The sequence below is a fragment of the Neomonachus schauinslandi genome, chromosome 5 (genome assembly GCF_002201575.2).
Source record: "Neomonachus schauinslandi chromosome 5, ASM220157v2, whole genome shotgun sequence".
NCBI classification, from domain to species: domain Eukaryota; kingdom Metazoa; phylum Chordata; class Mammalia; order Carnivora; family Phocidae; genus Neomonachus; species Neomonachus schauinslandi.
Window position 1 is genome coordinate 92,119,098 of NC_058407.1, and position 25,755 is coordinate 92,144,852.

At 40.4% G+C, this 25,755-nt stretch overlaps 1 protein-coding gene across 3 annotated transcripts in view; it reads right to left on the bottom strand.

Annotated features, from left to right (window-relative positions):
• BORCS5 (BLOC-1 related complex subunit 5) overlaps positions 1-22,273 on the bottom strand; it is a 104,452-nt gene extending 82,179 nt beyond the window's left edge. Inside the window, exons 1-2 of one of the 3 annotated variants that reach the window (XM_021690568.1) lie at positions 22,204-22,273; positions 18,954-19,097 (exon numbers count right to left, since the gene is read on the bottom strand). In XM_021690568.1, coding sequence (XP_021546243.1) covers positions 18,954-19,097; position 22,204 — 145 coding nt within the window. In that variant the 5' untranslated portion in view covers positions 22,205-22,273. Of the gene's footprint in view, positions 1-18,953; positions 19,098-21,811 lie in introns of all 3 variants that reach the window. The other 2 variants (XM_021690567.1, XM_044914921.1) reach the window with 2 other exon arrangements.
• Between the last annotated feature and the right edge of the window lie 3,482 nt (positions 22,274-25,755).

Below are 25,755 nucleotides of genomic sequence, written 5' to 3' on the forward strand. Positions count from 1 at the left end.
AATTTAAAACTTCTGTTTTGTGAAAGACACTGCTAAGAGAATAAAAAACAAGCCACAGAATATCTATAAAACACATATCTGATAAAGAATTGGTATCCATGGGGTACCTGGGTGGCTCAGCCAGTTAAGCATCTGCCTTCGTTCCACTCAGGTCATGATCTCAGAGTCCTGGGATTGAGCCCCACATCTTCAGGCTTCCTGCTCAGCGGAGAGTCTGCCTCTCCCTCTTTCTCTGCCCTTCCCCTCTGCTCATGCACGTGTTCTCTCTCAAATAAATAAAATCTTTTTTTAAAAAAAGAATTGGTATCCAGAATATACAAAAAACTCTTAAAACTTAATAAAAGAAACCCAATTAGAAAATGGGCAAAAGATCTCAACAGACATCTCACCAAAGATGAAATACAGATAGCAAATAACTATATGAAAAGATGTTTAACACCATTAGGGAATTGCAAATTAAAACAATTATCACTACAAACTTATTAGAGTGGCTAACATCCAAAACAGTGATATCACCGAATGTTGGCAAGGATGAGAAGCAACAGGAACTCTCATTCATTGCTGATGAGAATACAAAATGGTATAGCCTCTTTGAAGACAGACTGGAAATTTCTTACAAAAATAAACATAGTCTTGCCATATGATCAGCAATCATACTCCTTGTATTTACCCATAGGAATTAAAAACTTAATGTTCCCACAAAAACCTGCACAGAAATGTTTAAAGCAGCTTTATTTTAACTGTCAGAACTTCGAAGCAACCAGGATGTCTTTCAATAGGTAAATAGATTTAAAAAAAAAAAAAAACCTGTGGTACATCCAGACAATGGAATATTATTCAGCAGTTAAAAGAATAGCTATCAAGTCACAAAAAGATACGGAGAAACCTTAAATATATTTTTTAAATGCAAGAAGTCCATCTAAAAAGGCTATATACTGTAGGATTCCAACTACATGACGTTCTGAAAAATACAAACTATGAACACAGTAAAAATATCAGTGGTTGCCAAGGGTTCAGGGAGTAGGGAGAGAGGAATGAACAGGTGAAGCACAGGGCATTTTTAAGGCAATGTATGATACATTGAATGATATGATATTCTGTACGATAGCAAATGCTTGGTGGATACAAACATTTGTTGAAACCCACAGAATGTACAACACAAAGAGTAAACCCTAATGTAAACTGTGGACCTTAGTTAACAATAATGTGTCAAATTTGACCCCTCAGTTGTAATAAATGTACCACACTAATATAAGAATGTTAAAAATAGGGGAAACTGGATGGGGAGTTAATAAAGGAGTATATGGGAAATCTTGTACTTCCCATTCAACTTTTCTATAAACCTAAAACTGCTCTAAAAAAATAAAATCTATTAATTTTTTTTTTTTTTTTTTTTAAAGATTTTATTTATTTATTTGAGAGAGAGGATGAGAGGAGAGAGAGAGCACATAAGAGGGGGGAGCGTCAGAGGGAGAAACAGACTACCTGCTGAGCAGGGAGCCCGATGCGGGACTCGATCCAGGGACTCCAGGATCATGACCTGAGCCGAAGGCAGTCGCTTAACCAACTGAGCCACCCAGGCGCCCCAAAATCTATTAATTTTTTAAGAAGGGCACATGGAACATTTTCCAGGATAGACCATATACTAAACTATAAATCCAGTCTCAATAAATAGGATTAAATAATACAAAGTATGTTCTCTGATGACAATGGAATTAAATTATAAATCAATAACAGAAATCTGGGAAATCCCAAAATATTCTGAACTTAGACAACATAATTCTAAATCACCTGGATGGTCAAAGAAGAAATCAAAATGGAAATTAAAAAGTGTCTTGAACTGAATAAAAATAAAAATGCATATCAAAATTTATGAGCTACAGCTAAAGCAGTGCTTAGAAGAAAATTTATTGCTTTCAAATGCCTATTTCAGGGGGGAAAAAAAAAGATGTGAAGTCAATAAACTAAATTTATACCTCAAGAAACTAGAAATAGAAGTGTAAATTAACAAACCGAGCAAAAGAAAGGAAAATAATAAAAATTAGAGCAGAAAGCAATGAAATAGAAAACAGAAAAACAAGAGAGAAAATCAATGATGCCAAAAGTTGGTTCACTAAATAGATCAAAACTGACAAATCTGTAGCCAGATTAAGAAAAAAGGAGAGAAGACTCAAATGATCAATTTCTAATTCCATCAGGAATGGAAAAGGGACATCATTATTGACCTCACAGAAATGTACAAGATTAAAAGGGAATATTATGAAAACTATCACACCAACAATTAAATAACTTAAATAAAATAAACAAATTCCTAGAAAGACAAAAATTACCAAAACTGACTCAAGAAGAAATAGAAAATGTGAATAGACAAGACCTACACCAAGTAATGAAAATCTCAGTTCCAATGGCTTCACTGAATTTTATCAAATAGTTAAATAAATAAAAAATAATACAAAAGTCTTACAGAAAAGAGAGGAAGAAATACTTCCCAACTGATTTTATAAATCCAGTATTACCCTCATACTGAAGCCATCTCAAGAAAAACAAAACAAAAACTACAAACTAAGCTCAATCTGTGCTAGATCAAAAAGGACTGATGTGTGCAAAAAGGTCCAGATATATGCATGCAGACTTTTCTCTCTTTTTTTTTTTTTTAAATTTATTTGACAGAGAGAGACACAGCAAGAGAGGGAACACAAGCAGGAGGAGTGGGAGAGGGAGAAGCAGGCCCCCCACTGAGCAGGGAGCCCGATGTGGGGCTCGATCCCAGGACCCCGGGATCACGACCCGAGCCGAAGGCAGACGCTCAACGACTGAGCCACCCAGGCACCCCATCTCTTAACCTAAACATTTAGAGTACAGGAGTATATATATTTTAAAAGGATGCTTTATTGAGGATTAAAAAAATTTCCAATATCGTATGTATATACGATGTATATCCTTGAACAAATCAGGGGTTAGAAACGTCAACTCCCCACCCACCCACCACAGTAAAAAATCCACACATAACTCTTGACTCCCCAAAAACTTAACTACTAGTAGCCTACTGTTGACCAGAAACCTTACCAATAACATAAGCAATCGACACATATTTTCTGTTACATGTTATATATTGTATTCTTACAAGAACATAAACTAGGAAAAGAAAATGTTATTAAGAAAATCATAAGGAAAAGAAAATACATTTACAGTACTGTATTTATTGAAAAACAAAACCTGCATATAAGTGGACCCACACAATTCAAACTGGTGTTGTTCAAGGGTCAACTATGTAAAAATTCATGCACTGATTTTAGAACCTAATTATACTCAACACCTCTACAAACACGAGGTGTTCCTCCATTGTTCTTCTTGGCCTACAGGGTAATCTATGTAGAGATGATGAAGTATATAAGGAAGGCCCATAGGCTGAACTGTAATAAAGTATTTTTTATTAAAATACAGTGTATGGGTTGGTGGTAAAGCCCCGGGAAGCCTCATTAGATTACTGTGAACATCCTGAAAAAGGGGGTGGGGTATTAAATAATAGTTTGAAGAGCCAAAGTTTAAGTGGCCTTAAAGGACAGGACATTGGAATGTAACACTGTATGTCAACTATACTTCAATTAAAAAAAAAATTAAAAAATGTAATTGTGTGTCCTGTATACTTCAATTTAAAAAAAAGAAAAAAAAAAGGCCAGGACATTGGGGAAATTTATCTATTAGCTAGAATATATAGAGAGAGGTGTTAATATCCAGGGTCCTCAGAAGTTCTACTTCCTTGTTTGTTTTTTGTTTTTTTAAAGTTTTACTTATTTATTTGACAGAAAGAGTACAAGTAGGCAGAGCAGTAGATAGAGGGAGAGGGAGAAGCAGGCTCCCTGCTGAGCAGAAAGCCCAATGCAGGGCTCAATCCCAGGACCCCCGGACCATGACCCGAGCCAAAGGCAGAGGCTCAACCAACTAAGCCACCCAGGCGCCCCTACTTCCTTGTTTTCAAGGTAACTCATTGTTGCCTTGAGTTGTCCTGGCAAATTTCTATCCTAAAAATTATACAGGGTAGGAGATTCTAAAACTTTTCTTCTAACATCTGAAGGTCTCAGTGGAAAACTTATCCCAAATATGGAATTGCAATCTTTTCTAAGATGACATTGTATTTTTAAGCTTTTTATTTTTTTTTAAGATTTTATTTTTAAGTAATCTGTACACCCAACACAGGGCCTGAACTCATAACCCCGAGATCAAGAGTCACATGCTCTACTGACTGAACCAGCCAGATGCCCCTAAACTTTTTATTCTTAAAATAATTTAACTTTAAGAAAAGTTGCATAAAACATAGGATCCCTACATGCCCTTCGCCAGCTTCCCCTAATATTAACATAGTACCTAACCACAGCACAATTATCAAAACCTGGAAACTGACACTGGTACAATACAATCAACTAAACTATACACCTAATCACAAATTACCATTTTTTCCTCTAATGTCCTTTTCTATTCTAAGATCCAATTTAGGACCCCACATTGCAGGTCTCCTTAATTTCCTCTAAACTATGACAATTCTTCAGTCATTCCTTATCTTCCATGATTTTGGCTCTTGTGAAAAACAGTGGTCAGCTGTTTTGCAGAATGTTCATAATATTTTTTTTACTGATTTAATAATTTGGTATCATCAAGAATCATTTATTGAAGGTTTACTACATGCCAGGCACTATGCTAAGCTCTCTACCCCTTTTCTCTCTTTTATTTTTTATTTTTTTTTTATTTTTTTATTTTTTTTTTTTAAATGTTTTATTTATTTATTCATGAGAGTCAGAGAGAGAGAGAGAGAGGCAGAGGCAGAGGGAGAAGCAGGCTCCCCACTTAGCAGGGAGCCCGATGCGGGACTCGATCCAGGACCCTGGGATCATGACCTGAGCCGAAGGCAGACGCTTAACCATCTGAGCCACCCAGGCGCCCCCCTTTTCTCTCTTTTAAACAGAAATATTTTTAATAAACTTTAAAGCAGAAGCATTCTAAAATTAAAGAGTAATCATCTTTAATTCACCCTTCAAGTGTTAGTGCTTTGTAAATTACAAAGCATTATAGGGCGCCTGGGTGGCTCAGATGGTTAAGCGTCTGCCTTCGGCTCAGGTCATGATCCCGGAGTCCTGGGATCGAGTCCCGCATCGGGCTCCCTGCTCTGCGGGAAGTCTGCTTCTCCCTCTGCCTCTCTCTCTCTCATGAATAAGTAAATAAAATCTTTAAAAAAAAAAACAAAAAATCCCAAAGCATTATAAAACATATTTTTTCACCCCCCAATATCTTTTAATGTCCCCTGCCCCCTAAAAAAATATTAAGTCCAAGTATACGCCTTAAATTCAGAGCCCTGAAACTTAGGACCTTTCTGAATCTTTACTGCCCACGTTCTCCTACCTTTAAACCTTGGCTCATTACTTCCTTCACTTGTACGGGCCCTCCCTTTTCACCTCTAAATACGCTCTCATGAGGACACCTCTAATCATTGCCCCAAGAGCTACTGATCCTCTGAAATCCCACAGAATTTAATGCCTGTAGTGCTCTTTGGTTCATACACACTATCCTGAGCTGTGGATACATGTTTTTGTAGATTCTTGTCTCCCAAACAAGACTTTCTGAGATAGAGGACTCATGGCTTTGCCTTGTGACATGTACTACCTTAAGGCTTAATAACATTTACTGAACACCTATCAAGTGCCAAGCCTGGCGTGCTAGGTCCTGAGAAATTAGAGATGATCAAAACATAATCCCAACTCTTGAGAAATTTCTGGTTTAACAAATAGTTGAGTCCAGTGATACACTAAAAATAGAGTTTTCTCTCCAAAAAATTAAGGTCACTAAAAGTTTCTTGTAGCAATAATTTTTTTTTCCTTTGCTGTCTTGATAAACACTAAAATAACTAATTATAGATTACTCATGTGTCACAAAATTTGACATATTTTCCAACTAGCTTGTGCTTGAAGCAAGCTGTGACCTGGTTTTATGAGAAATCCAGATGCTACAGAGTAAACTTAATTAACCAAAGGCCTTTGCAAATATTGCCACAGGTTGCAGCAGTTTCAAGCAGCTTACTAATTGTTACAGTCTAGTGACATCTAGTGGCGAAAGTGTTGTTAGAGACAGCACTGCCGTAAATTCCACGGCATTAAAGGGAGGCCATCTTATGAAAAAAAATGGCAAAATATAAAAATGAACTATGATATTTATTAGCATTAAAGTATGTTTTAATGTCTCTTTGGCCTATGTAACTGTTTACTCCTCTCAGCAGGATTTATCTTTTTTTTTCCTTCCCTTGAGGCTGGTACACGTTAATATTGATATAAGATTTACTGAAATAAAAAACACTAAGTTAGAGAAAAGTCCTCAGTTAAAAAGACTAAATGAAGAACAAACCAACCACCAACTGTGATATGCCTCTTCCAAAAATCCTGCAAGTCAAAACCCCATTTTTGTTTATATGTATTTGCTTACTGACACTTTCATATGTGGGTAAACAGGCATACAAGTGTTTAGAATTTTTTGCTAATGATTTTCATTAGCTCATATGAGGCAAGTAATTATCTATTCAAAGTCATTCTTTAAAACAATACTTTGGGGGCGCTGGGGTGGCTCAGTCGGTTAAGCGTCTGCCTCTGGCTCAGGTCATGATCCCAGGGTCCTGGGATCGAGCCCCATGGCAGGCTCCCCTCAGCAGGGAGCCTGCTTCTCCCTCTCCTCCCCACTCATGCTCTCTGTCACTATTTGTCTCTCTCTCTCTCAAATAAGTAAAATATTTTTTAAAAATTAAAAAAATAAAATAATATTGGGGCGCCTGGGTGGCTCAGATGGTTGAGCGTCTGCCTTCGGCTCAGGTCATGATCCCAGAGTCCTGGGATCGAGTCCTGCATCGGGCTCCCTGCTCCGCGGGAAGTCTGCTTCTCCCTCTGCCTCTCTCTCTGTCTCTCATGAATAAATAAAATAAAATCTTTAGAATATTTAAACATTACCAAAACCCAGTAACTTTTAACAAATTCTTTTACAAATAATGAATTTTCAATGAGTCCAAAATTTAATGTACAGGCATTAAATGTGAATCAGTTTTAACAATGGAGTTCATCCAAAAATAGTAAAAACATAATGACATATTCCAAAATACTCTTAGGATAACCACATCTCTTTAAAAATACTGAAAACCGTTTAGTTGAATGATCTAACACTTCTGTGATCTCAAGTAGTATTTAAGTTCAGAAACATCTAGCTCATTGCTTCTCAGCCTTTTGGCTAAGATCAAGTGCAGAAACATCTAGCTCAGTGTTTTCCAGTGAATCACCTGGAATGCTAGTTTAACATACTCAGACTTTCTGAGTTTGGGGCCCTAAAATCCACATTTTTAAGAAAGTTTCTCCACGTGTCTTTTTATGCATAAAAGAGCTGTGGAAGTGATTACTATCAAGAGCACAAATATAAATTCTTCTAACTTGTTCTAGTCAACCATTCCTGCCTCTCAGAATAAGTTATTCCACTCTCTAGATTCTCTAAAGTGTTACGCTTTATTAGCACTTACCATGTTGAATCACAATTATCTGTTAAGAATATAATCCCCTCATTAGACTGTCAGCTCTTCATAGGAAGGAATAATGGTTTTTTTTGTTTTTATATCTCTAGCCTAAAAATATCTGATAAACAGCAACAGCTCAATTAATTTGGTTAAATGAATAAATATATGAAACATCACAGTTCTATAAAGATTATGTGACTTTCACTTTTGCCCAGAATGGAAAAATTAATCTTTCCAAAATCAGTTAAAATTTGGGCGGGGGAGGGGATAGAATTTTTTTAAATTCTGGGAACACCTTTAAAATCTTGGCTTTCCTGGGGCGCCTGAGTGGCTCAGTTGGTTAAGCGACTGCCTTCGGCTCAGGTCATGATCCTGGAGTCCCAGGATCGAGTCCTGCATCGGGCTTCCTGCTCGGCAGGGAGTCTGCTTCTCCCTTTGACCCTCCTCCTTCTCATGCTCTCTGTCTCTCATTCTCTCTGTCTCAAATAAATAAATAGAATCTTAAAAAAAATAAATAAATAAATAAATAAAATCTTGGCTTTCCTAAATAAACATTTCAGTCTCAAATGCTAATGCTTAAAAATAGAATTTATATATGTGATTTTTGGAAAAGTAGAAAAATTGGAGATGACTAACAGATTTTTCTACTATGCAACTTTGGAATGTTTCTAGGCTGTAGCTTAGCAAAAACTACTGACAAACCAGAGCCTTAAAAAGAAATACATACATCTGTCTTTACTGTCATATTCCAGGAGTAATCGGCTAGCTTATCCAGGAAATGATACTGCTTAGAAAGATATATCCTTGGGTACTACCTACAGTAAGCCATGTATATCTTGTTTAAATTCATAACACAAAAGTTTAAAGAAACAAAAAAGAATAACAGTATACAAACTATTCTAGGAAGTTAAGGTCTAATACAGCTTAAAATTAAAATCAGAATTTAACCTGCATACATATGGGTATCTAGAGTAATAAAAGAAAATCAAAGCAGCACATCCCAGGTATAATTTTGGTCAAGAATTCTTTTGGCATCTTTTAATTATAACTTTTGGTTTATATGGAAGATCCTTTAAATCATGAATCTACTCCCCGACCTTATCTTCTCTATCCCTCAAAGCCTAGCTCAAATGTTACTTCCTCTGTGAAGCCTGCCCCAAATTCCCAGAGTAAATTAATGATTCTCTTCTCTATGCACACCTAATGTTTTGGGCATGCAGCCACTATTACTCACACTATATTGTTGTAAGTTACTTACCTATCTAAAGCACTCACAAAACTGTAAGCTCCTTAAGGGCAGCAACTGTGTCTTACATTCTTTGTAGCTCCACTCTCTGGAACACTGCTGAGCACCTGGCAGGTGTTTATCATTAGAGTTGACCCTTGAACAGCACAAATGTGATATGTGCAGGTCTACTAAAGACTTAGATTTTTTTCAATAAATACAGAACTGCAAATACATTTTCTTTCTTATGAATTTCTTAACATTTTCTTTTCTCTAGCTTACTTTTTTTTAGGATTTTATTTATTTATTTGAGAGAAAGAGCAGGTGCAGCCGAGAGAGAGAAAGAGAGAGAGAGAGAGCGAGTGCACAAGTGGAGGGAGGAGCCGAAGGAGAGGGAGAAGCAGACTCCCCACAGAGCAGGGAGCCCGATGCGGGACTCGATCCCGGGACTCCAGGATCATGACCTGAGCCTAAGACAGACGCTTAACCGACTGAACCACCCAGGGGGCCCCTCTAGCCTACTTTTTTTGTATGAATACAGTATATAATATATATAACAAAAATACGTGTTAATCAGCAGTTTATGTTCTTGGTAAGTCTTCTGGTCAACAGAACATTATTAGAAAATAAAACAACAATGCTATTAGTAGTTACGTTTTGGGGGGGAAGTAAAAAGTTACATACAGATTTTCAACTGTGGGGAGGTCCACACCCTTGACACCTACACTGTTCAAGAGTCAATTATATACTGCAGAAATGAATGACCAACAGAGTAATCAAAAGCTGTTGGCATGAGGTGCTTAAGTAAAACAGTAGTAATGGACAGAAAAATAAAGATTACAAAGCACTTCTTTTTTTTTTTTTTGAGGATTTTTGCTTCTTCTCATGAAGGATTGTTACTATGCCTTCCAGTCATAAACAACTAGAAACCAGACCAAAAATACGACACTCTTTTCAGATATTGTATCACAGGCAGTGTAGGGCTTTGATCCCTGACAGAAGGAAAACAAGCGAGTCCTATCATTTCCCCAGATTATTAGTGAAAAGCAGTCTCCACGATGCAGACCAGGTCGGGATATCCATAAAGAGCCCAGTGGACTCAGTGCGTTGAAGAGAGAGAATATGGAGTGTGGAGAAACTAAGGGATCAGAGTTTACACAACAGAATCTGAGAAAGGAGAGAGCTCAATAAAAGAGCACTCTGGGGAACTGCACAGGGCACCCTTGAGCCTCTGGCTGCACACAAAGCTGTTATGAGGCAGAATTCTCCAAGGCTGGAGAAAGAACTACAGGAAAGCAATAAGCCAAACCCTTTCTGAAATTCACATAGGGCTAAGAGCAGTTCACATTCCCACCCTGCGAGAGTGGAGGGACTTCCTAATACATGGGCAACAGGTAAAGCTCTCAGAAGGCTACTGCCTTAGTAGCAAAGCTCAGCTAAACTTGACTAAAGGCTGCTCTGGATAAGCCCTAACAAAAACGTAAAGGCAAGTTCAGAAAGAGTCAAACTGATTACAAGTAACTTTATGCCAGAATAAAGTCCAATATACTTTAAAGGAACAAAGCAAAATCTAGCACCCAGAAACACAAAATATAAAATACCTGCATACAATAAAAAAATTTCCAGGCATGCAAAGAAGTAGGAGAATATGACCTATAATACAGAGAAACTTCATTCAATAAAAAACAGATCCAGAAATGATGGACTAGCAGTAAAGAGTTAAAATATTGTTATAAACACACCCTTTATGTTCAAAAGGTAGAGAACATAAACATAATATGCAAAGAAATGAAGACTTTTTTAAAAGGAGAGGAGGTACATCTAAAGCTGAAAAGCACAATTATCTGTAATTAAAAATTCATTGGATAGAATTAAGAACAGTATAGACATGACAGAAAAAAAGACCACTAAACCTGGAAACACAGAAATAAAATTATCCGAAGTAAGGACAGAAAGGAGAGAGACCAAAAAAAAAAAGAAAAAGAAATTGAAAGGTGCATCAGTAATCAGTGACCTGCGAGACGATATCAAGTGGTTTAACATAGAAAATGGAGTCCCACGAAAAGAAGGGGTGGGGGCAGAAAAATATTGGAAGAAATAATGGCTGAAATATTTGATAAAGACTATAAACCTAGAGATCCAAGAACATTTGGAACACATCAGTGTGAACTTAGCATTTTCAATATACACAGATAAATACAAAAATACAAGTGTAAATATGTGTATTACGTATATACACACATATATATTTCCTTGCTAAATCCACTGAGAAGACCTAAGAGTGGTTTTTAAATACCACTCTCCACTAAAAGAACCAGGGCTCCTGGTGAAATGCCTGATTCCAGGGCTGGGGCCAAGGATGAATAAGAAAAATATGGAACATTATTTTGCACCAGGAAGTAAAAACATGTTCAAAGAATAATGAGAATATGTCAAAAGGCCACAGTAAGCTACAACCAACAATGTTCCAACTGGCTAAACTTGGAGCTTTTTTTTTTTTTAAGATTTTATTTTTTCAAGTAATCTTTACACTCAACACGGGGCTCAAACCCACAACCCCAGGACCAAGGACACTCCACCAACTGAGCTAGCCAGACATCCCTAAATTTGGAGCATTTTGAGATTAAAAATAAATAGTGATTGTCACAGATTGTAATTCATCAAATAAAACGAGAATTTACCATTCCACACGGACTTAAATAAATACATGAATAAATAAATGGAGAGATGAGAAAGTTCTTCTTGATGGCAGAATGTAGAAGGAATGATAAAAGGTAGAAAAATCACTATTTAGCAACTGTCTCTGTGTAATTAATTCAAATAAGAAACAGCAATGGATATTATAATCAGTGAAGGAGAAAGTGTGTTGAGAAATGAGATTTCACAGAGTCCCACAATATCTCCTCAGAAACTTACCAAAAAAAGGGCAAAAATTTATCTTCACATAAAGAAAAACAGAAAGAATTTATTTCCAGGTGATCTGCACTGCAAGAAATGCTACAAGAAGGTCTTCAGACTAAAAATAAATGACATCAAATAGAAACCTGAATCTAGAGAAAGGGACTAAGAATTCCAGAAATGGTAAATATGTGGGGAGACATAATATTCTATATATAGTTTTTTCTTCTCTCAACTTCTTTAAAAGATATGTGATTGTTTAAAATAAATATATACTGTTAAATATAATATATACAATTATTTAACAGGATACAATATATGTTTTGTATATAATAAACAGATATTTCATAAATATATAACTTATAAATTTATATATAAATAATAAACACCACATGGGATTCCTAGCATATGGAGATGCACTAATATGGCAACTATAGCACAGAGTAGTGGGGTAAATGGCACCACACCACTGAAAGGTTCTTACATTTTATGAGAAGTGGTAAAATATTAACTCTATGTGAACTATGATGTTAAAGATGTGTATAATGGGGTGCCTGGCTGGCTCAGTTGGTGGAATGTGACTCTTGGTCTCAGGGTTGTGAGTTCAAGCCCCACGCTGGGTGCAGAGATTCCTCAAAAAGAAAATCTTAAAAAAAAAAAAAAAAAGATGGGTATTATAATCCCTAGAGCAACCACTAAAAACAATAATGCAAAAGAACACAACTAAAAAAGCTAACAGAGGGGACACCTGGATGGCTCAGTCGGTTAAGCATCTGCCTTAGGCTCAGGTCATGATCCCAGGGTCCTGGGATCAAGTCCCACATCAGGCTCCTTGCTCAGCAGGGAGCCTGCTTCTCCCTCTGCCTGCCGCTCCCCCTGCTTGTTCTCTCCCTCTCTCTCTCTCTCTGACAAATAAACTAAAAAAAAAAAAAATTTAAAAAGCTAACAGAGGAGTTAAGATGGAATACTAAAAAAATTCAGTTGATTCAAAAAAGTCAGGAAAGGGGAGGAACCCAAAGCAAACCACACAAACAGAAAATGAAGAACAAATGGTAGACCTGAATCTAACTAGATCAATTTACACCCCAATTAAAAGACAGGCTGCATGCACACGTACAGAAGTAAAACTCAACTATACGCTGTCTACAAGAGATGCACTTTATTTTTTTTAAATTTATTTATTTATTTGTCAGAGAGAGAGAGCATGCACAAGCAGGGGGAGCGGCAGGCAGAGGGAGAAGCAGGCTCCCCGCTGAGCAAGGAGCCTGATGTGGGACTCGATCCCAGGACTCCGGGATCATGACCTGAGCCGAAGGCAGATGCTTAACCGACTGAGCCACCCAGGCGTCCCAAGAGATGCACTTAAAGATGCACACAAATAAAAACAGGAAAAGATATATGCTATGCAAACAGTAAGTGTGAGAAAGTTGGAGTGGCTGTATTAACGTAAGACAAAACAGACTTCAAGATAGGAGATAATGCCATAGACAGAAGGACAAATTGATAATAATAAAAGGGCTAATATAATAAATATCAATGTATGCATGCCTAATAACAGACTTCCAAAAGACTGGAAGAATGAAAGGCACAGACAAACACAATCACAGCTGGAGATTTTAACACCTTTCTTTAAGTGGCAGAACTCATTAAGTACCATCAACCACACCTTACTGTAAAACACTACACCCAACAACTGCACAACACATTCTTTTCAAGTGTACATGAATGTGTCTCATTCACCTAATAAAATAAGGTCCTATAAATGCTTGTTGAATAAATGAAATGAGCCAACACATACATAGGTGGAAGGTGGGGCATGCTGAATTTAAAATAACAACACTTGGTTGTATTGACCACTCCATAGGTGGAGAAATGGACAAGAAGCTGAAGCCGAGGGGCGCCTGGGTGGCTCAGTCTGTTGAGCATCTGACTCCTGATCTTGGCTCAGGTCATGATCTCAGGGTCCTGAGAGGGAGCTCCGAATCAGGGCTCCAGGGTGGAGTCTGAGTCGGCTTGAGGTCATCTTTCTCCCTCTGCCTCTGCCCCTCCCTCCACTTACACACTCCCTCACTCTCTCAATAAATAAAATCTTAAAAAAAAAAAAAAGATGGGAAGATCTATATCACAAGAGGAAAGAGGCTCACTAAGCTAGATACTAAAGACAAGAAAAGTACGGAAGCAAACTCCTGGCAAATGGAGAAAAAAGTGAAATGGAAAGGCATTAAGTTTCAGAGAAAGGCATCGACATACCTACTCTGAGATGTGATGGAAAGAAACAAGAATGGATGCACGCACAGATGCACTGAAGGGAGGGAAAAAGTGAGGCTGCTCTTGCAAAAATGGCTCTGCCTTTTCAATTGGTTTAAAGGGATCATGCACCTAGTACTTGCAGCTCTTCTGAGTAAGGCTAACACTTTGCTGGTTAACAGCCATGTTTAAAAGGTTAACTGAAGAGTTATTACATACACAAATAACCTACAAGGTAATCGGAAATACGTCATCAACTTTTCAAATATGGTATTCGGGGGGTGGGGAGTGGGAATAGACGCTCAGGATCAACCCTAGCTTAGAGGTCACCTTTAAGCCATTCAGAGAAGACCAAGCTCTAAAATCCATTCTCTCTTCCCCTCCTTTGGCATTCCATTTCCAAAACAGAGAGAAAGTCTGACAGCTGGCAGAGACAGGGGTCTGATGAACACAAAGACTCCACCTTTATTTTATTTGCCCGGCTAGGAGATGAGTGGGTGAGAAAGATGTGAATAAACTGATCGCTTGAAATGTAGCTCCCTCGTGTTCTCCTTACAACCCTTTTCCATTGATTTATTCCTTCTCAGCTCCAGCCTCATGCACTAATTCTCAATGTTCCATGTGATTTGAGAGCCTTCACTGCCTATTCCATGGGATTCTGCTCCACCAAAAAAAGCCCCCGACTCTTTTTTCACTGTCAAAATCTACTTCACATACATCATGTTCTTAACAACCAAACACAGAACTCCCAATAAAATTGCTTAGCATCACTTAAGCATCTACACCATATATGTCTGACTTTCTTTGTTGGTAACAAGGACAGTCTCTTCCTTAGGCAGCAAGACAATCTTACATTGTATCCAAAGTCAGTAACAAAAATGACAGGTCAGTTGTAAAGAAGGTCATATGCGTACACGTGTGTGTGTGTGTGTGTGTGTGTGTGTATGCACATATTCATCATTAGGAGTGAACAAAAAATTATATAACTTTTATATATAAAATATCAATTTTGCATTTCTCTTATGAATCTTTCATTTCTATAGATTGACATAAAATCATGATTCATTAAAAAATACAAGTGGTTGAATTTTAAGTTAAGAGATTTATAGGGCTTGTTTAACCGCAGGAATCTAATTTGCATCAAATCTACATTTTGCTTTTGTGTTCTGTTGTGGCCATCTATTGCTACTTGTAATTTTTTAATTTTTAATTTTCTAGTAAATGCTTTACACTTCAAAATAAATTGCTAGGGCGCCTGAGTGGCTCAGTCGTGAAGCGTCTGCCTTCGGCTCAGGTCATGATCCCAGGGTTCTGGGATCGAGCCCCGCGTCGGGCTCCTGACTCAGCGGGGAGTCTGCTTCTCCCTCTCCCTCTGCCTCCCACTGCTCATGCTCTCTCTCTCTCTCTGTGTCTCAAATGAGTAAATAAAATCTTTAAAAAAATAAATAAATAAATTGCTAATTCAGAGACTGCTATGAAAAATAGAAATTCTTTTGGCTTAAATAAAAAGAGGCACAGATATTTGGCACCAGTATAGAGCATAAATTATACTCTGGCATATTTATCCAAAAGGGTTAAGACCAAGGAAAGAATCTGCTTATTAAAAATGCACACATTACCTCAGCCATCCAAATAGCCCCTACACTCTCCCAGCTACCGCCTCTGCAGATCACCCACCAGCATTAGCACTACATCACATGACATTGTGGAACAATAGCGAACTCTGTGTAATACTTGAATACATTGTTTTGAAAGAGTAAACTGTCATTAACTTGAGTAAAAAGCTTTCTGAGATCAAACCTGGGGGGTACAGCCCGCCCTGTGTGGCCCTTTTACTACTTTGAGAAATCGCCTCATCCTGAAAGCAGTAAAGGGTGAAAAAAGAGATTAGAGTATAAAGGCAACCGTGATGAGTGGCCCCTCCAGCAGCCCAGCAGGCAGACGGCAGGGCTCTAAATCACCAGGAAGAACAATGTCAAAGCAGGAGGCACCTAAAAATCCAAACAACCCCCCACCCACCACCCTATTTCCTTTTACAGCCTAGTGATCTCTATAATTGGTTTTGCTAGAATTGGAAACAGTCTTATTCCATGTACAAAACAGTGAAAAACTCGATGTCCTGATGCCATCTTTAGATGGGCTATCCCTTCTAGCCATGTGACTTGAGGTAATGCATTCATGCTCTCTGAGCCTCAGTGTTTTAATCTATAAAATGGGAAGAATAGTAACATCACGCAGAGGTAGAGGAAGGAGGGGAGGGGTTAGCTCCTCCTATTATCATAATTATACTTATTATTTCCACCCAACGGTCCCCTTTGCCTGTCTTTTCTAATCACTAAGAGGTTTCTTCCTCACCAGTGAAACACCAGCATTCACTTAAAGCCTTGCTGGCTGCTTTTTTTGTTCCCTGCAGTCTGGCCCCTGCCACGTGCTGCCACTTCTCTTTTCATGCCACCCTCAGCAAGTAATTTCTCCACCTTCCTTAGCCAAATCCCAAATCGCCTCTTCATTGCAACCTGCCCCTCAGCAGCCTTCCAATCTCTCACACACCTATTCTCAATATTCTCAACAAACAAGGTTCAAAGAGGGGGAAAACCAAGCCAGGGCGACACAGCCAATGGGTAGCCAAGTCTCAATTTAAATCCAGGTATCAGTACAACCAAGTCCACCTGCATTGCATTAACTGCAGTGCATTAATTATTCACTGTCAGGGTTCCTGGTGATGATTTTAAATCTGAGGTTAGTTTCCCTGAACACCAAACCGATGCTTCCCCTACTAGTCAATTCATTATCATAAAATAAGAATTATATTTCCAATGCTTCGAAAAGAAACACTACCCCATGAAATTATTAAATATATCTCAAAATGCTGGGAGTTTTTTGGGTTTTGTTTTTGCTTGTTTTTAGTATTTCCCTAAAGTGAGGACAAATATTGGTCACATAAAGGCCTCACCCAGGGGGCGCCTGGGTGGCTCAGTTGGTTAAGCGACTGCCTTCGGCTCAGGTCATGATCCTGGAGTCCCGGGATCAAGTCCCGCATCGGGCTCCCTGCTCGGCGGGGAGTCTGCTTCTCCCTCCAACCCTCCCCCCTCTCATGTGCTCTCTCTCAAATAAATAAATAAAATCTTAAAAAAAAAAAAAAAAAAAGGCCTCACCCAGGACTAGAAGACTTTGGGAGGACACAGTTAACAGGCAGCAGAGGCATGAACCTGTGTGCCTGTGGGCAGTCCTACGTGCATGTCCGGAAGGGCTGGAGTACAGAACACAAGTGTCCCCCTCTAAGTTTCTACAGATAAATTACGTCTGATTGTCTTTTAATCTGATTGTACAAAGACACGTGGAGATGGAAATTTCATTAATGTTGGCTTCTCTGAAGAATCACATTATCCCTCAAAATAATGAAAACAAGGGGAACAGGATGTAATGTGTTATTTTAGGTAAGAACCAAAGAGCTTCCCAGAGTCTAACACTGAGGCCTGTGGGAAAAGACTAAAAGCTTGGATTTCCTCACTGTAAAGCAGATGAAGTGCTGGGAAGAATGAGATGATATATGGCTCATCAATAAAGCATTATTTGTTTTATTTTTGTTTTTTTAGGTACAGTGCAGAATAGCATAACTAGTATTTGACATCAGTGATGAAGGTTCAAGTTCGACCTATCTGCCAGCTGTCTGATCTGACACAAATCATTCAAACATATTTAACCATATACAGATTAAGGGGATGGCATGTGTTTGTGTGTGTGTGTGTGTGGAGGGGGTACCTTCCAATACATATAGCTATATATATATATATTTTTTTTACGTATAGCTATATAAATGTAAGAAGTTTTATATTATATTGTACCAGGTTAAGTAAACCAGGGCCTTATGTTCATTTATATTTCCTATTCTTTTGGAGGAAAAGAGAGACAGAAAGAGGGATTCTTTTTTTTTTTTTTTAAGATTTTATTTATTTGAGAGACAGCGAGGGAGGGAACACAAGCAGGGGGAGTGGGAGAGGGAGAAGCAGGATTCCCGCTGAGCAGGGAGCCCAATGCGGAGCTCGATCCCAGGACCCTGGGATCATGACCTGAACCGAAGGCAGACATTTAACGACTGAGCCACCCAGGTGCCCCAGAAAGAGGGAGTCTTATAGTAGAAACCCCGTTCAGTTAATAGAAAATCATCGCCACTCCTTAATGGATATGAAAATAACAGAAATCAACATAAAATTAAAATATATAATGAAATTATCAGGTGAATAATAAAATTCATATTAAAAGGTAATTGGGTGGCAAAGCTGGTTGAGCATCTGACTCTTGATTTTGGCTCAGGTGATGGATCTCAGGATCAAGCCCCGTATCCAGCTCCCCACTCCTTGGGGAATCTGCTTGTCTCCCTCTCTCTCTGCACTCCCCTCCCCCGCTCATGCATGTTCACTCACACTCTCAAATAAATAAATAAATCTTTAAAAAATACAAATAAAGGTAACTCCACCTCGGTATACACTAATCAATATATGCTAATCCTCTCATATATACCCTCTCCTATCATACAAAATGGTTGTCAGGATTAATTATAAGTGTATCAATGATTATAGAGATTTTCTCTATGGATCTGAACTAGTCAACCCATAGTCCTGACCACAAATAAGAGTGAAAATCTTTTCGAAGAAATATAACAGGTAAAGGCCAGCTCCAACACCATTCATTCATTCATTTACTCAGTCCCTACTTGATACCAGGCTCTATTCCAAATGCTACAATTCAACAGTAAACAAAACACAGAAAGCTCCTACCATCATAGAGCTAGCATTCTAACAGGGAAACACAGACAGTAAATAAGTAAGTAAACTACGTAGCAGATAAATGGTGATTAGCTACCACAGAGAAAAACAGCCAAAAGGGTTTCAATTCTAAATAAGGCAGCCAAGGAAGCTTCACCAAAAAGATGCCATTTAAGCAAAAACCTAAAGGAGATGAAGAAGGCACATGGCTATCTGGGAAGAGTAGTGTAGCTATGCAAACCTTTCCAGCAGGTCCAGATAAGACAAAAACCCAAGTTCTTACCTTTCAAAAGCGGCTGGAAGGTTGGAATCTCTTGCAACTTGATGACATCGGGATCGTTGCTGACGTTCCGTGAGGGCTGGGAGCCTGGAGCTACAACCACAATATCATCCATCTTGGCTCTATGCTTTGCTGGAGAAGGGGTCACTGAAAATAAAGTTACACTTCTCAAGAGCTGCATGTTAGCCAGCCCCCTCTGCCTTACCAAAGCTGTTTTCGGTACAGTCATTAAAAAAATTATTTTTACACAAAAAAATGTTAACTGTAGTTATCCTGCAGCGAGCGCTGGAAAAGGGGAGATGAATCATGGGGGACCTCTATTTTCTACTTAAAAAAACCCCTCAAACATTACAGGAACTTATAACATGTATGAAATTGCTTTTGTAATTAAAAATATCTTATTATTCAGCACACAAAAATATAGGTAGGTTATGTTTTTAATTTTTATTTCTTTGATCCTCCTGACATTGTCCCTATTTTACCAATGAGAAAATGAGGGTACAAAATATGGCTGTGACCAACCCAAACTCAATAGTGCTAGAAAGACAGGAAAGGAATTGGAGGTCTTTGGGATATCGGTATATGTGGCCCATCCCTGTGAAACTGAGGGTGCAAGCTGTCTAGCCACTTTATCACAGCAAGTCAGGTGTATTTACTACATCTTACTCATGGGGGAAAAAAATCATGGTTCTTAACCCTCTATGATGGATCTATTCCTGAGGCACCAGCCCCCTCACCCTTACAGTTACAAGCACTAGTCCAAGAAGGGCAGAAATAGTAGGTCCATTCTAGGCTGAGGTCAAATTCAGAAATTTGTAGGACTGCTAGACAGGCAGGTCAATTTCAGGTCCCTTGAGAGGAAGTAAAGCATTTGTAGGGAACTGATTCAAACTACCAACAACTTCTTAGACCTCTCCTCAAAAATCTTCCCGGTTAGGGCAAGAATAAACCTTTAAAGTGGTTTACCCTCTAGAAGGTAGTATTTGCAAGCTCATCATAGTCATGTCTCAAAGGCTGATGCTGGGATGTCACAGAACTGCCCTGCCTCCTGGAGGCTACAGTCTCCTGTGGCTTGGCATTTACTCTTTTAGAAGCTCTGCTACTTTTACTGCTCTTCAAGAAGTACCTCTTAACCTCTTTTGGTAATTTCCCTAACATTTCACAAATCCCAAGCCAGAAATCTTTTCTGCTACAAATTAAGTGATTTCTTCTTCCCCAGACCCCAGCAGAAAACAGATTTCACTGGGTTCTAGATAACCTCTATCACCTTGCCTGTAAAATGGGACTGTAAGGATTAAATGTAGATGCACGTAAACCGCTTAGGACAGGGGAATTGGCAAAGTCTAACCTATGCTATTAGTATGCTACAGTACAAGAGTTCATGCTGTTGGTCAGTAGGTGAGCAAGCATATTAAAAAGATGCCACACTTCGGGGCGCCTGGGTGGCTCAGTCGTTAAGCGTCTGCCTTCGGCTCAGGTCATGATCCCGGAGTCCTGGGATCGAGCCCCGCATCGGGCTCCCTGCTCATCGGGAAGCCTGCTTCTCCCTCTCCCACTCCCCCTGCTTGTGTTCCTTCTCTCGCTGTGTCTCTCTCTGTCAAATAAATAAATTAAAAAATCTTAAAAAAAAAAAAAAAGATGCCACACTTCTTCCCCTCAAATATGCTTCTGGACTGACATAGAGGCAAGAAAATAAAGGGTAACAACTCTTACTGTACTTTCTGTAACAGATAAAATATTCTGGGCCTTCCAAGGAAATAGAAGGATGTATAGCAAAGCTAGTAGATGCTGCTCACCATTAAAAGCTGTCCCAATAGAGCCCCCCAAATGAGGGTCTGAACTAGTCTTGAAGGACACATTTCATTGTGGAATAACCCTAAATCTGTCAGCTTCTACATTTCTGAATTACAGATCCTACCAGGCAGAGAACAGTTCTATGTATTTACAGACAGTTGTGGATTCTAAGACTATCTAGCACCTCTCTTTTCCCATCTGTAAAACAGGGTTTAAAATTTCATAACATATACAAATAGCGAATCACTAGATCGTACACCTGTAAGTAATAGGTTATATTTAGGCTCCAGATTTAATCCAGTTTGGATTAGAAACTGGAGCGTATCCAGAGCAGTCCCAGTTGTCCTAGGGTTTGTGGCTAACCAAAAAGATTAAAAAGGAGTATATGATCCTCAATTAAGCATCAGTTGTTTTATTTACTGAGTGCTTACTATATTCCTAACACAATAATCCTCCCATTCCTATCTGAAACGCTGGGAGAAATCTTAAAAAATCGCACGGGGGAAGAATAGAGAAAAACACCAGAGCCTACGGTGCTGGCCGACTCCTATAATACTAGAAAAGCAGTCGAGACACCTTCTCAAGGGAAAATGCAGTTTCTGGAGAGGTTTGCACCCAAGGGTTCAAAGTGATCGTACACCTGTCACACATCCCTTCTGAAAAGGAACCTCCAAGACCCACTTTAAGAAGGAACATGTTCTTAGAGGTCCTGTCTATGATCCATCCACTGTGTGAGCCAAAGCTCACTGTGTCAGTCATAAGTACTAACACCAAATATTAATCAAGTTGTCCCGTAAAGAGGAGGCGGAGCTGGGAGAAACAGCTGCTTTGAAAATAAATAACAGGCATGGACGCACACGCTGGTTTAGCTTGCAGTCACAGGCACTCACTCCCATCAAGGGAATGACGGCTACGGCAGACGGTACTTTTTTCTCTTTTTTCAAGAAAAAAACATGGTGAGGGCTCTCTGTGCGTTCGTGTCCGCGGCCCCAGTCCCCACTAGGCTGGAAGGCAGCCCCCTCCGCAAGCAGACAGGGCCGGCTGGAGGAGGAAGTTAGGACACCGACCTGAGGAGTTCAGATCGTTGGGTCGGCTCTCGACCTCGGAGCTCTGCTCACTGCCCATGGTGCCGGCAGCGGTGGCAGCGGAGGAACGGCGGGCCAGGCGGTCACCGCTCCGGCGGCGGGACGACCGGGCAGGGGCCGGGGACAGGGGCAGGGATGCTACACCGAGTGTGGGCGCCGCTGCAGGGCCGACCCGCGGAGACCGCGCGCCGGGCCCACGCACATGCGCGGGCGACGGGGGATGGGAGGCCCTATTTGGGGAACAGACGCGCAAGGAAGCGCAGCCCGGCTGCACGAAGCTCGCCCGCTTTCTTCCTGGGACCCTAAAGAAGGAGGTGAAGAACGCCCGGCATCAGCCGCGCCAGCGGCCGGCGGGCGGCGCCCCTTTCACTCACTCGCTCCTGCGCCGCAAGCTCGCTCCTTCCGGGACGCGGATTGGCGGCGCCGACTGCGCGCGGCCGTCAGTTCCGGGTTGGAGAGCCCACCACGCCCCGGCCCGAGAGAGGGCGCGTAGGGTGACTAGGGCGTCGCAGCCTTAAAGGGCCCGACCGCCTCAAAGCCAGAACCGCCCGAAAGAGTAAGGCCTTCCCTAGTATAATGATGTGTCGCCTCTAAGCATCACCCATATTTTGGCACTTTACTGTTAGAACTTTATAAGGGGGGAGGGATTGTTTGTTTTGTTGAGATATAATTGACATATAACATTTTATTAGCTTCAGGTGTACAGCCTAGTGATTCAGTATTTGTATATATTGCAAACTTTTAAACCCTGTTTACAGATGGAGAAAGAGAGGTCCTAGATAGATTTCGGATTAGAATCCACAACTGTCTGCAGGCAAAGCTTCTGTTTCAGTTCCAGAAGCTAGGAGTTTGGCAGTGGACAGCCATACAAAAAATATAGATGGTGAAGGAAGGACCTGGAAGTAGAGAAAAATGAAGAAATAGAAAATGCTGATTCACATGTTATGGTGTGTGTGCATCCTCAGGGGAAAGTGGGTGCCCCAAAGCACTTTCTGGGGACCTTGACAGTTACTCACAAGCCATTCCGAAACCAGCAAAGGTGAGGATAGAGTACAAGCAATACAAAATGGAAACCTCCAGTTTGGGCAGATCAAGGACAGAGACCTAGCAAAGCAGTGCCACCAAAGACTTGGGTGGCTTTGGGATTCTCAGAACTTTGCAACTCATTTTATCTGATTTCCCTCATGAAATTTCAAGCAATGTCCTAAGATTTTATATTTATAAATATAATCTCAGAAGGAATGCCAAATGGACTGTATGATTAAGTCCCCTCCACTCTATAGACTCATAGACATTTTGCTTATGTTACCTTATTTACTTTTCAAAGCAACCCTGAGGCCCACAAACAGGTAACTTCTTCATGGTCACCAGGTAGTAAATGGTGGAAACAGGATTTAGGACTGTCTGATTTCAAACTCATGCTCTTTCCTCTCCTCACCATTACAATACTATGAGAAAAGTGCAAAAAATGTAAATTCAGTATTTGGTGGGAATATAAAGAAAGAACTAAAAACTGCCTGAGAGATCAAGTAGGCTCCTAAGAGGTGGTGTTTGACTAGTCTTGAGGCTTACATAAACCACCAGGGTGATGGGACCATTCCTTCCTGGAGAGCCCCTGGCTCCTCTCCCAGGTCTCCCATCTTTGGGGGTGGGCAAGAAAGGAGGGAAAAGGGGAATACAACACATGTTCTGGCTCTTGTTCTCCCTTTTCCACATCAAAGTATATTTATCTTGTGTTCCATGCCCTAATCCACACTGATGTGATGGTGTTTTTTATGCTTCCCATTGGTTGAACATTTCATTCTAAACTGAACATTGTAAACATTCTCAAATGAAGAATGAACAAATATATCATCCTATTCTCTCCTGGCCTGCAAGGTCTCTGCTGAGAAATCTTCTCATCACCTTATAGGGGTTCCCTTATATGAGAGAAAATGTGTTTCCCTTACTGTTTTAAAAATTATCTTTGTCTTTGATTTTAGGTAGTTTTAATTGTAACATGTCTTGGAGGAGATTGTTTTGGATTGAAATTCTGGGTTGACCTATTATCTTCATAAACTTGGATATCTGAATTTCTCCCCAGGTTTGGAAGGTTCTCAGCCATTATTTCTTTACATATGCTTTCTGTTCCTTTCTTCCTCTTTTCTCTTTCTGGGACTCCAGTGATATGTACAGCCCCTTAAGTTCCATAGGAACTTTCTTCATTCCTTTTCATTCTTTTTTTCTTTTTGCTCCTCTGATTGGGTGATTTTATTTGATGTGTCTTCTAGTTCATTGATTCTTCTCTTTGGTCAACTAAGCTCTTGCAGCTCTGTATTAAATTTTTCAATTCAATCATTGTATTTTCCAGCACCAGGATTTGATTCTTTTTTATGTTTTCTGTATTGTTGTTGAACTTCTTTTTGTTCTTGTATTGTTTCTCTGATACTGTTAAATTGTCTAATCATGTTGTCTCTGAGCATCTTTAGAACAATTATTTTGAATTCTTTGTTGGACAATTCCTGGCTCTCCTTTTCCTTGGGACTAGTTACGGAAGTTTACTGTACTCCTTTGCTAGAGTCATGTATCTCTGATTCTTCATGATCCCTGTACCCTTGGCTAGGTGTCTGCATATTTAAAGCAGTCACCTTCCCCAGACTTTATGGATTAACTTTGATAAAGGAAGACTTTCACCTGTGGGTGTGGGCTTGCTAAGAGCATGCTGTGACCCTGGGTCTAGTGGTACACAACACCAAGTGTTGGGGCGTGTGGCAGCTCTGGGAGAGGGCATGATGTCTCTTTGGCTTAGGCCACTGGGGTCTACAGCATTGACAACCATGTGTTGAGCACTGCAGGGGGTCTGCAGTGTCTACAAGGGCTGTTGGGGTCCTCAAGCAGCACCTCTAGGTCCAGCAGCGAGGAACCTTGGGCTGGTAGCTGAAGGGGTGTGTGGTGATATGCACTTGGCTGTGGGTAGCCAGCTGCAGACATACATGGAATGGTGGAAGCCAGGGCAGGCAGCAAGGGCCGGTGTCATCTCCATGCTCAATGGCAGCTGCAGGGACCTTGGCTGTCAGCATGCACTAACACGACTGCTAGATCTTGTCAGGCGCATGGCAGTGGAGACCAATGACCAGGGGTAGGGCTAGGGGTATGCAGGTGCACAGCTAGAGGGTCCAGCTGCAGGTAAGCATAGTGATGCAGGCCATGACAGTGATGCAGGCCCACAAGCAGCTGCAAAGGCCCTAGCTGTCACTGTGCTCTCCTGTGGTTGCACTGTCTCCCTTCAGGCATGGGCACTGCAATGGAGGCTGGTTATGGGTATCAGGCAGGTGGTGCGCTAGTGTACAGCTGGAGGGACTAGCCCTGGGTGCACACACACGCAGTGGAGATCAGCCATGGGGCTCTAGGCTGGCTCCTTGCACTTGCACAGCTGCAGAGGTCTGGGCTGGCTGCCACTGTGGTTCCTGGCCTGGGCTAAGGGTAGGAAGGAGCAGGGAGGAACTCAGGTGGCTGAAGTCAGTGAACATGAATGCCTGTGAGACAGAAGCTGGTAAGATCTGCAAGGGGTCCACGGCAATTGTGCTTGCTATTGCTGTCCTCAGGGGTAAACGCTGCTCGATTTGGCTACAGAACATGTCACTATGAACCATAATTGCTCCCATTGCGTGGCACCAAGGAATACCTTGTTCCTAGCAGTCTCTATATGTCTATATGTCTCAGCTTTGCCAGTGGGGTGAGACTGAGGCGGGACCTTTGTGCACTCTCCTGAAAGTCTGGGGAAGCTGGTCACTCACTCTGCTCTTCCTTTCCTGGCAAGGAGAACTCTTTCTAGCTGGGAGGTTTCCTCTTGATGCTGAGCAATGCTGGTTTGGAGGATGGGATGATACAGTCAAAATGAAACTAAAAAAAACTCTCAGGTTTTTTTGTTGTACTGCATTGCTGAT